The following is a 12,476-nucleotide window of genomic DNA, read 5'->3' as shown; positions in this document are numbered from 1 at the left end:
CCTCGCGTGCCCAAAGACTACTCCTTAATCTAGACAAATTTCACTTTATGCCCAGCTTCGGCAAAAAAATAAAATGAACTAGAGTTGGCTAAAAAGATACTATTGGCATGCCAAATAATTGGCAACTATCAAAACAAAGACCATTTTTTTTGTGAATTGACCAAAAAATTGACATGGTACATGCGACGATCGTCACGTTGCGACAAGACAGTTCGGAAGCAGCCAAGCTCCATTGGATATGGTATGCTTGTGCGACTTCATCACTCTACACTAACATATCTCTCAACTCTCGTGCTTCCATTTTCGTGACAAAAGGCTGCAATCATCAACCCATTGCTTGATGTAACCACTAAGAACACAAGTATAATATAATGAAGAGCTAGTACCACCACCATACAAGCACACTAGAGGTCTATTGGTCAAGAAATTGTCAAAATGCAGCTGACCGCGATCCACCACCACTCGCCAATCAGGCCATCAGTGGCCAGGATTACCCACCAGCTTGTTTCACTGAAAACGACTGACGTAGAACTACAGGCTCATCAGGTCCAATTAGGCTCCCCTTTTCCCCATGTAATGCCGTGTCATGAAAACACCTCCCACTAATTACGACGTTCCCAGCCTCGTTGGGCACACGTAAGTTCGTAACTATGAGTATATCTGCACTAGAAAATATATGTAAATGCAACAATTCCTACACTTTTGCTATATATGACTGCATTCTTAAAAGAATCTCGGCCACTGCTTGAAAATTTCGCATTCTTTAACAACGCGCAACTTGAACAAAATGTCAGCGCAATATTTGGTTTGTAAGTTATGTATGGAGCGTGGTGGTGATGGTGAGCGAATGTTGACTTAAAATTCTTAAAATTGCGAATAGGATTTTAAAGAGTTTTTTGCGGACTCACGATGAATTGTTCTTAACCACTGTAGGGAATCAGGAACCGGCAGCATACGAGCACCTGTACATGTCAGGGATACTGAGACGTAGCTTTCGATCGGTGTGTTGGAGAGGAAATTATCAAATTAGACAACTGGATAGAATAGAATCAATGATGTCACTGTTGATATCTTTGATGATATAATTCAACTATTAGTTTCGCTCTCACTGAGTAAATAAAATCGTATTTTCTTTTGGAGGAAACCAGCTTGAGAAAACGACTCCTTTTTGACTAAAAAATTGTTTGCTTACTCATCAACTTGAGGGCTTAACCACAACCTCTCTAGGAAGCAGGATTCAAAAATCATGGAGAAAGTAGAAATTGGATGTTGTATAATCCTAGGGGATGAACAAATTTTTGCAGCAGCTTCAGAGATACACGGGTCCGCATCACATACTGTGTTTGCCTGAAGCAAACACATACCCATGTGTTGGCATTTAATCGGCTTATCTATCAATAATCACTGTCAGCCAGCAGTGTCTGTGGTTCGTAAGCACAGCAACCTGCATTATTACACCGGCAGATATTCTTACGCCATGATAGCTCCATTTCCTTTTCCTATTTCAGGGAAGGGGTTTAATTGGTGGTTACTAAGTCAAGTTATTACTACTAAGAAACCAACTTACGTATGCCACACCGATCGTATATAAAAGGTGAAGTGAAGGATTAAAAACAGTGCAAAGTCGAGTGGCGTACGTGTTACATTACATCATAGACCACATCAGATAATTAAAAACTAAGTAAAGAGACCTTGATGAATATTCTTGAGGTGACCAACAAGGAGCAAGGAGCCATCAACAAGTGTGACAAGGATGACCTAGCAGGCGATGTTATTCACTAGGGGTGAAGGTGAAAGAAGATGGAATATGAAATAGGCTGCAAAAATATGCTAGAGGGCTCGACACCGGTCGGCTTAAGACTTGAACGTAAGGTGGCTATAGTAGAAGTTGTCTGAGTTTTTTTTTTTTGGACGAACGACACATCGTGTTATTTATTGTCAAGATGGTACAGAAAGAAAACGACCAGGAGAGTGTAAGAGTAGGGAACTACAAAAAAGACGAGAACTGGAAAAGGAGAGTAGATTTTACAGATTGAAGGGAATGAAATTACAAGATGGTCTGAGGTTGTAGACCCAAAAACTAGTTCATGTACTCTGTCTAAGAATGGCAGTCATGAAAAGCTATGGAAAAACTACATGGTCATCAGTACAGCATCATGCCAACTTGTATAGATTTTTTCAAACTTTTAGGCATGTTCCCAAAAGAAAGGCTTATCTGGGGGTATATCTTCAGATCAAGTTTTTTCGGTTAAGGTCGCCAGCATCAGGTTAGTTCTGGATAAAATAAATTGAGCCGGTACATGTCTTGCCAGCAGCTGAGCTACTTATCAGAAGGAAACTATATCTTTTTCTGCATTATTGGAATCCAATGGGTGCGCCCACAGAACTGGATAAGATTAGGACCCATGGATTTGTGACCTTTGCAGTTCCCGTGGACTGCAGAGAGAATCTAGGCATGTAGCCATGTGATTCAGTGCACGGGGGTGGGAATCTTCTTTAGCTTCTCCTAATTGTGTCCATGGACTTTTATTAGTGGTGATGTGGCTAGATAAGCTGCAAAGGAATCACATGGGTTATCAGTTGCTGCTGCTTAGCTGAATTTTTACCTCTAGTAAATCATCGTAATGCTCCGGTGTCCTTTTCTGTTAGAGACGGCTGTTGAGTTAAAATTCTATCAAGTGGTTGGACTTTGCATCTCCAATCTGTCACAGCACCCTTGTTTCATACGCACTAGAGAGCAAATGACGCGACACTAAAAACAGAGAGAGAACAATGATGTGAATATAATTATCTATTGGCCATATTGGAGTAACATCGTCTGATTTCTACGGTAATTAAACTAGCTTTGACTATGTCAGTGCAGTGCAGCAAAATGCAGAGTAGTTTTAGCTGAAATGTTACTCACTCTTACCATGACAGTGACAAGCACTAAATCTTCTCCCAAAGCTCATCTGCTTGTCTGATAACAAGGACGTGCACACAATGGCAGCAGCAAGTTGACAAGATGCATACCTAAAGTTGTTTTTACTCTATTAACTCTGCGTTCCAATCACCATGAACTTGAAGGCGATTGTTGGGATTAAAGGGAACACAAGGAATTACAAGAGGCCAGTAGTGAAGCAAAGCAAAGAATCTTGCCTCTGTGATCGCCAGCTCACACCTGGCCAATGGGTTCCAGCATCTGTGGGCATCAGATAATGCTAACTTGTATCATTACTTTGGAATATGAGCAGGCCTATACATGAATGTGATACCTTTGATTTTATATATACTGCTTCAACTAGGTATTTGCTGTAAGCATCTTGGGAGGAACTATGCAGGAATGGTATCATTGGTATGTACCCACAGTTCCCATCCAATGCAACTGAACCAGACAACATTCCAGCCCTTTGTGGACTGTACCCCATGATTCGTCCTAGGTGCTGATGGCTACGGAAACTAGATGGTTCGGCAGAGAATTTCTCTTAAACTTTTCAGGTCCATTCTTTATTAAACGGAGACTACTAAGAGAACAACTACTAGTTAGCCCAAAACGTTTAGCCTTTCAGGCAAACTGAGTAATACAGCAAAGAGTACACATGCTCTAGATTTTACAGTAAAGTGTAGAAGAGATCTAAAATGGGTCTAAGAGATCTAAAATGAGTAGTAGTAGAAGAGAACAGCAAGGAGTACCCATGCTTACAGTAAAGTAGAGTAGAATATGAAGAACAATGGCAAGGCCAAAAATTTGAGACAAGGACTAGTGCTATTGTGCTGCTGTTCTCATGATTTCAGTGAAGTAAAGGGGGTTGAAAACTGTTTCACCTGTGTCCCATGTTTGGGAATGACCTGCCCTGTCATAGCAATTCAACCAAATGGAAGGACTAAATACATCATGCCCACTAGGAGCAGCGCCGGGCCGGCAAAATCCGAGGCCCTGTGCCAAACTACAAATGGGGCCTCTTGCCTTACTAAAATAAACAAGACTAACGAGCTAAAGAAAATTACATCGCCTTTCATGTTTTACCCATTGTCATAACGTTGTCCTCTCGCATATCTACATCAAGATCAAGAAGCTTTAGTTCATTCTTTACCACATCAAAAAGTCCTAATCCAGTAGTATCATTTACATATAAAAGATGAATAAAACAAAATTACAGGGATATAAACCAACAATCTATTGAAAAAAATGACAGGATTGTGATTTTGTTTGGTGATTAGACGGACAATTAAGCCATCACGGCACTCATATATGTGACCTGTGTGGCTGTGCCCTGGTCGAATTGCTGCTCTAGGCTCGTGGGCGACACGATCAGACGAGATCAAGGAAAAAACAGTGATTTGGTAAATGCCGAATTGGGTTGATTGGATGGGGCGAGGGGCAGGGCGATCATGCTCCAGTCGTCCTGGCCGACGAAAGGCGAGACGAACTGCTCGGGAATCGTGGATCGGGAAGACGGCACCCGAACGAGATGGAGCGACCCTGGAATTTTGGGGCTAGCTAATGAGTAATGCCTAATGGTCTATAGGCTAGTGTTGCATACGGAGTAGTAGAAATTTTGGGGCCCCTTCAATTTTGGGGCCCTGTTCCAGCGCACCAGGCGCACTCCCGCTGGCCCGGCCCTGCTAGGAGTAAAGGGTTGTTAGACAATTCAGAATATATGACAGGAGAGAGCTTTCAGTGCCCAAAAGATGGCATATGTGCAATAGGCCAATAGCTATAGCTTAAGTGCAAACATGTAGACCACATGGTGACTCTTGAGTACACTACAGAGCAAGATATATCAGTTCTGTATGCAAAGAAGAGTGTGCAAAGCCCAGCTTCGGCTGCCAAGATAAAAGAAAATATTACATGGATTGGCACTTCATGAACAGATTTTTCATCACATATGTATCACATCAGTTTAACATGTCGAGAAGGGCCCTTTTGTTTTAAATGATACCACCCAGTGCTTTTTAGCAACTAGAAATGTCAAGCAATAACCACCTACACAATCTCTAAGAGCTGCTATTTACATAGAAATTTATGTATCATCCAGAAGAGCTCGCAATGGCGATACTCACTATGGTAAACAAAATGTAAAGCCCCATAAGGCAGTAGCCCCAGAATCTGGGTACCCGGTATCTGGCCCAGGTGACCACCAACAGGGTTCCCATCAAGCTCAGCAGAAGAAATACAAATGCAACAACAATTCCAACATGGAATTCAAGTATGAAGGGTTTGGGATACACTCTTGCTGTTTGCATTACTAGGGCAGTTCCTAATCCAACAAGCATGTTGAACATTGGACCAGCAAAACACCCAGCAATGGCGATTGTAGGTTGCCCATTCTTGGCCAATGCCACGTCAGCAACAAGATCACCGATAGAATTCCCCCATGCCAAAACCGTCATGCCAAGTATAGCTGGAGGGAGATCCATAATAACGCCAATTGTTGCGAGGCAGTTCAGGAGTTCTCCAGCCATGGTTGAGATCCAGAAGACGCTCATTATAAAAGATATCAGAGTACTGGCAATGTTTTCTGTTTCTGGTGCTTCTTTCTCGAAATGGAAGTGGGAGAGAGCCAAACAAAAGCTAACCAAGAGCACAACAGACCAAAGGGGGAAGCGGATATGAGGGAGAAGAAACACTATTCGGCTATCCAATGGAATGAAAGAACTAAAAGAATATAGTAGTATGAGAGGACACAGACAGATGTTCGCACAGATATAAAATTTGTTCCATTCAGAAGGAAGCGTTGATGGTATCGTGAGCTTCAGAACAAATGTCACAGGCCAATCCCAAACTCTTGTTACCTGCCAGAGGTAGAGAGCAATCAGCCAATCATTATCATCAAAAGCAATGTTAAGAGGAAATTATTTATGCTTCTACGCAATCTCACAATAAACCATAAACTTGCAATGAGCACTTGGAAGTTCAACAAGCCAACAACAAGCCATCAATTTGAAACTAATTTGCACAACAATGAAATCTGCTGTATGACAAAAGGTCGTTGCTGATCAAGCCAACATATCTTTATAAGCAATAAAGATGTTCTTGTGGAAATAAAAGAGCATAGCTGATGCCAGATGGTGACCAACTTAATCATTGTTTTAAAGTAGGAACATTTTTAATAGATTTCCTAATTACTAACACTTCTTGTGGATTGATCGCCAACACTGAAGGATTTAGCTCAGTTAAAGCCTTAAAGGGCTTTTCTCATTCAGAACGAATGAATGATACAAAATTTTGTACAGTGAAGATCTTAAACCTGCTCCAATATCTGATTTAAAGGGGAACATACAGCACCTTTTATAATATATTTCGTCTGTCTCCTACGGCACCGTAAGGCTTACAAACATCATAGTAGACAAGGAAAGGATATAAATGAATGTGTGACCATGCAGAATGAGTACATGACTGGTCATGTTTAATATTTTCTCTCTTTCTATAGAAAGGTTCAGATCTGAGAAGAAGCACTATCCATCAAAACAATTGCACAGTAATCCCTCCCATCTCATGTTAGGCCATATTGTGGTTTCTTATATTTTATATATAGAGAAAAGTATGGTAAGACAATAAGAGTACTCCTAAGTCCTTAGTCACAGTTTTCAAATATTAGAGAATAATATTCTGTATACTAAGCTATTAATGCATTTATGACATTGTTGAGCATAGCGAAAATTCAAACGGCTTGCACTTTGCAGTAGTTTGAATTGAAATAGTTCAAATAGCAGACATTTGCACAATGCCAATCAATCTATACTAAGGTTAAGGAATCAGGCGTCCTGCATACTGTGTGCACGGCATCCAGTGTTAAGAATGAGGACACAGAAACAAACAGTGAAACCTGTAGTAGTGATCATAAACCAAACCTTACAATACCCAACAGTTGAGAAAAAATGTACAGTTTCATCATATAAAAGCAGCAACAGATATGCAGCCTTTAGCCATTAGAAAATGGCATCAACCACATAATGTCTAAATTATTATAGGGTAAATGACGCACATTGGTAAATTCTACAATGGCACATGTACACTAGCCAATTAGTTCATACTGTATGCAACCGGATCTTTTGACCGGTTGGGCATGGAATAATCTAGCATCACTATTGCTGAAGCTAAATTAAGTTGCAAGTTGTTTGGTAAGAGCTAAAGAGTCTTATTTTGCTGAAGTTCTAGGCCACAATTGGCACAAAATTGCTAGTTACTCACCACAACATAACTCTGATTTAGAAACATCCAAACAGCCAAGGGGGTTGTTTGGATATTTCACCAATTGTAGTCATTAGCTGACATTGGCAAAATTAACTTTGGTCATTGGATAGGTAAGGTGTTTTGGATTCGTACTTTGAGCTGTTTTGAAAGCATGTTTTGAATTCATCAGTAAATCAATTAAGCAGCAAAGAGAAAAGAGCGAAGAAAGTGAGTGCGTTGATCATCCTTGCTTTGGTCACTTCCGCAACCTTGCATATGTAACGGACTACATATGCTAGACTTGCTGCCCCTATCTATTCAAAAATCAAATTATGTTGCAACATTAGAAGATGCAGAAAGGAACTGTATGCTGTAATACGAACACCTTTCTGACCCAGTTAGTAGATTAGATAGTATCTTTCTAGGTACTTACTCCTGGAGAAGTAACACTATAATACTCTCTGAAATTAGAAGAAAGTTTGTGACAAACAACTGAAATTTAAGCTAAGCAATTCATACTATGGTTCTCGCACTTTAAGTCAGTCTCTAAGTTCAGGGCGAGCGTTTAAGGTAGGCAATCCATCAGAAGGGTAAAGTCAACCAGTTGATGACAGTATAGCAAGTAAACAATTCAACTACCTTCAACAGTTGAGATGACAAAGTAGCATTTTCTAGTTGAAGACACTACTACCAAAGAGACCAGACCACATAACCTACGATTACTGCTATGCTGTCGCAGTCAACTAAGGTTTCAGAACATATTCAAACAACAGAAGAACAATAAACTGGGTGCACACCTTGGTAAGCACCGTCCACAACCTGGCCCTTTGTCGCTTCTGGTGCTCCACCGAGACTGGCAAGGCATCGGCCATCTGATCCAGCTCGGCAGAGCCGACCACCGGCTTTCCCGGGGCAGCAGCGCCCAAATCCATGTAGAAGACTAGGCCGACGAAGAAGGCGTAGAAGAGCACGAGCGCGACGGCCTGCCAGAGGAAGATCTCGGCGCTGAGGTAGACGCAGAAGAGCGCGGATGCGGCGAGGAGGTAGAGGAACACGTCCCGCGAGAAGGATGCCGGCGGGACGGCGAAGTGCGGCGGCGCGATGAGCGCGACGGCGCCGACGACGAAGGCGGACACGAAGGCGCCCGCCGAGAGCACGGCGGCGAGCCCCGCCCGGGGCATCCCGCCGCCGCCGCGGAGGGCCGCGGCGGATGCGAACGCGTCGGGCGCGCCGTTTCCCATGGCGAGCAGCGTGACGGCGGCCATGGACGGAGAGAGACGGAGGCGGGACGCCAGGCGGGAGACGGCCGGGGAGAAGTGGGACCCCGCTGCGGCGGCGAGGATGCGGAAGTGGAGGAGGAGGAGGAGGGCGAGGAGTGGGAGCGACAGGCGCCGGTCGCCGTGGAGCGTGCAGGCGTGGAGGGAGGCGTAGGAGAGGAGGCCTGACGGGGCACGGGCGCCGCCCGCGTTAGAGCGGACGGAGGCGCACGCGGTGTCGGCGAGGGACGCCATGCCATGCGCTGCCCCGCCGGCCAGCGCGAGCGCGAGTGCAGAGTGGGAATTTGGGTTCAGGGGGGAGAGATGGTGGGGGATTCCGTGTGGGGGAGATGAGATGGGCAGTGGCAGTGGGATGTGGAGTGGGATCGGCAGGGGCGGCAATGGCGACGCGGTGAGTAGGCCGGAGCCCACCTTGGAGAGAGGGGAATGGGAGATTGCCGAACTTGGCGGTGGTGGGTCCCGGCGGCGGAGAAGCTGGGAATGTGACAAGCGTGAGCGGGTTTCACGCGTGAGGCGGCCCGGCCCAAGACTGGCCTGATTTCTTTTATAGGACCAGTGGCACGGCAATCTGAGATGGGCTATTGGGCTCCTTGGCTGCTTGGCTCGTTTCGGTGCGGAGAAACGGCTTAGTTGGTCTCTGTGTCGGGCCGTGTCTGGCTTGCCACAATTTACTGAAAAATGTACGGCAAAATTAGGCTATGAACTAAACATGGCCTATATCTTCCCTAAAAAAAAAAACTGAACATGGCCTATCCCTATATTTCTCTCTTGAGTTAAACTCTGAATACAGGTGCAGAAAGATGCCGCAAAGCGGAATGAATTTTCCGAAGAGCTAAACGTGCTGGACTGCTGGCTCGTGAGCCACTCTGTCCCGCTCTCTCTTCGTATCAAACTACTTACATAGACCAAGGCCATCAAGCCACCTAAATCACTTAAAAGGAGGCCATAGTCAGGATTGGTCGATTGGTTCAATTAGACAGGATGGTTACATTTGGTTCGGCGTTTGATGATGGTTACATTTGTTCAGCCTTTGATGATGGTTAACCTCTCGAACGAACCCGATAGCTTTGTGTGGAGTCTTTATACGCTGACTATATGAATGGGCAAACGGTTTTTCATCAGAAATTCATATAGAAGTTAAAAATTCCATCGAAAGTCAAAAATTTTATGTGCTGTTTTTGCGAGTCTGATGAGACTGTACAACATCTTTTTGTCTCTTGTCCCCTTGCACGTATTATTTGGCGCATCATTTTCTATGCTTTTAATTTGTCTCCACCGACATCAATTTCCAATATGTTTGGCAATTGGCTTAATGGTGTGGAAAAAAGATTAAAGCTCAAATTCGGATGGGAGTTTCGACTTTCTGTTAGGCTATTTGGAACTGTAGAAATGATGTTATTTTTAATCGATCAAGAACTCCTCGTTTTTTGTAGGTTATCTTCAAATCCACACATTGGATTCGTCTCTGGGCTTTGCTGGTCCCTGCGCACCAGCGGGCACCTTTGGATACGGGATGCAATCGGCTGGAGATGGTATCTCGGGATTTCTTCAACCGGGCTGGTTTGCAGTATACTAGTCGTCTAGATGCATAGAATCGCTATATTTGCTTTACTTTGCTGACTTATCCTTGTATCCAATTTTATGACTCTTTTAAAAAACTTTGTAATAAAAATGGCTGTGTGCATCTATTGATGCAGAGCCGGAATTTCTTTTCCCTTTTCGGAAAAAAATAGTCAGGATTGCTCGAACGGAGTCCCTGGACGAGCGATAGACAATCAGCTTCGATAACTACGAGCAAGCACACCCCCTTCAAGCAAGATGGAGTACTCCGCTTCATCTGTATTGGATCTGCCGGCCCGCAAACTTCAAAGCAGAATCTTCCCCTTGCGGTTCTGGAATGCCCAGATTTGCTACTGTACCGAAACTGGCGTCGGTACTTTTAACTTCGTGTATTCTAATTGGGTCACGTTCCCCACCTCGTCTTACACAGCGGCGCGTGCCCGCACCGTCCGATCTCTCTTTCTCTGCATCGCGAATGTTTCTCCTCTTCCAATCTCTTCTCTCCCTTCCTCGAGCTCCTCTCTCCCTCGGGTCCCTCCCTTGCGCCACCACCTCTCTCGCGCTGCCCCTCCCTACGGGAGCACACCCACTGCTGTCGCCAGCAACCGCCAGCTCTCTGGATCCAAATTTGGCTGGTCAAGGCTCGTGCGCCATGGTCATGCTGGCCGTCTTCCTGTCGCCGAGGACGTCGTTGGGCAGCAGCTGACGGCGGTGGAGTAGGCGCAGCGGCGGAGGAGTAGCAGAAGGTCGCGGCGGAGCAGCAGCAGGCGCGGTGGGAGTAGGGCCGTGCAGCAGGTGCGGATGCGGCGACGGCGGAGTAGCAACAGGTATTGGCGGTAGTGGAGCATGCGCGGCGGTGGCTGAGCATGGCACCCTCCTGATCAGGGAGACCTGGCAGAGGCGGCCTGATTTTTCGTGTGTTTTAGTTGGGGAATTTCATGGCTTCAGTTACTAATTGGGAAAAATCAAGAAGATGAAACGGGAAGAAAATGGCAGAATTGGTTCACGAGATGATGCGAAATAAATCTCATGCTTCAGTACGGTTGGGACCAAGAGAATAGAAGGGGAATCAACAGGCGATGGTGGACTGGAGCAAAATGTGCCCAAGGAGGAAGACGAGAAAAAGGGATGGGGTGCTTTGCAGGGAGATGGGTAGAAGGGAGGGGTGTGGCCCAGGGTGGAAGAGGGCCTGAATGGGCTTCGGCCCGGCGACTTGACACGCTGTGATTGCGATGCTTTTATCACAAATTCCGGTGTTGTTTGGTCATAATCGTCTCGGGTACTGCTTAGTTGTCACATTTTTCGTTCCTAGTTGCCACGTATTTTGGTAGAAATGGTCAGGTTATTTGATCCTAATTTTCATGCGTTTACCCGTACTTAATTGCCATATTTTTTGCTCTAGCAACCCGATTATTTGATACTAGTTGACATGTTGTTTCCTTCGCCAAATTGTTACTTGGTCTAGTTGTCATGTTTTTTGGTCCTACCGTCGAGGTTATTTGGGCCTAGTTGGCATGGTGTTACCCTGCTCAATTGCCATTTTTTTTGTTCCTAAAGACCAGGTTATTTGATCCTAGTTGTCATATTGTTTTTCCTCGCTTAATTGCCATGGTTTATTTCCCTAGCAACCAAGTTATTTGAACTTAATTGACATGGTGTTTCCCCCCGCTCAATTGCCATATTTTTGGGTCCTACCGACCAGGTTATTTGCACCTAATTGCCATGGTGTTTTCCCCCGCTTAATTGCCATGTTTTTGCACTATAGCGATCAGGCTATTTGATCCTAATTGTCATGTTGTTTTCCCTCGCTCAATTGCCACGTTTATTCGCCCTAGCGACCAGGTTATTTGAGCCTAGTTGGCATGGTGTTTCTTTCACTCAATTGCCATGTTTTTTTGTCCTAACGACCAGGTTATTTGAGCCTAATTGCCATGGTGTTTTTCCCTGCTCAATTGCCATGTTTTTTTTGTCTCTAGCGACCAGGTTATTTGGCTCTAGCTACCATGTTCTTTTCGTCTTCTCAATTGACATGTTTTTTGTCTCTACCTACCAGGTTATTTGATCCTAATTGACATGTTGTTTCCCTCCGCTAAATTGCCATGTTTTTTTTGCCATAGCGACCAAGTCTTTTCCTAATTATCATGTTGTTAATTTCCCCATTAAATTGCCACATTTTTTTCCTCTAGCAGCCAGGTTATGTGATTCTATATATATAGCACAGTAGGAGCCTTTCCTACTGTTTCAGTTTAAAAAAAGGTTACGTGATTCTAGTTGTCATGTTTTTTTGATTTTAGATCAGGTTATTTGATTTTAGTTGCCATGTTAGCCAATTACACACATTGTCTGTTGTCACGTCCGGTCCACGGGTCAAAGCTGGATTGTTTTGTTGTGTTTCAGAAGCAATCAGAAGAAAAAAAACTACTCCTAACTCGAGAAAATGCAGAACATGGCGAAGACCAAAGATGGGGTCAACGGATGACCCA

General features: G+C 44.4%; 1 protein-coding gene across 2 annotated transcripts; it reads right to left on the bottom strand.

Annotated features, from left to right (window-relative positions):
• Nucleotides 1-4,817: 4,817 nt before the first annotated feature.
• Nucleotides 4,818-8,898, bottom strand: LOC100826290 (cation/calcium exchanger 5). Of its 2 annotated transcripts, none has more exons than XM_003578880.4 (2): nucleotides 7,954-8,883; nucleotides 4,818-5,775 (listed from the first exon to the last, which is right to left on the bottom strand). In XM_003578880.4, the coding sequence occupies exons 1-2, from the start codon at nucleotides 8,665-8,667 to the stop codon at nucleotides 5,011-5,013; spliced, it is 1,479 nt and encodes a 492-aa protein (XP_003578928.1). In that variant the 5' UTR covers nucleotides 8,668-8,883; the 3' UTR covers nucleotides 4,818-5,010. The 2 variants fall into 2 exon arrangements, with proteins under 2 accessions (XP_003578928.1, XP_024319171.1); XM_024463403.1 differs by having other exon boundaries at nucleotides 5,642-5,775; nucleotides 7,976-8,898.
• Between the last annotated feature and the right edge of the window lie 3,578 nt (nucleotides 8,899-12,476).

This window comes from Brachypodium distachyon, chromosome 4, assembly GCF_000005505.3.
Source record: "Brachypodium distachyon strain Bd21 chromosome 4, Brachypodium_distachyon_v3.0, whole genome shotgun sequence".
Classification (NCBI taxonomy): Eukaryota; Viridiplantae; Streptophyta; class Magnoliopsida; order Poales; family Poaceae; genus Brachypodium; species Brachypodium distachyon.
Note: the sequence above shows the minus strand (reverse complement) of the source record. Positions and strands in the feature narration are given on the sequence as shown.

Bases quoted from the DNA above. Each gene is read 5' to 3' on its own strand.
- LOC100826290 (XM_003578880.4), bottom strand. From the start codon at position 8,667: ATGGCGTCCCTCGCCGACACCGCGTGCGCCTCCGTCCGCTCTAACGCG. The intron at 5,776-7,953 runs GTGTGCACCCAG...TACCTCTGGCAG, and splicing joins TGTGGACGGTGCTTACCAAG to GTAACAAGAGTTTGGGATTG.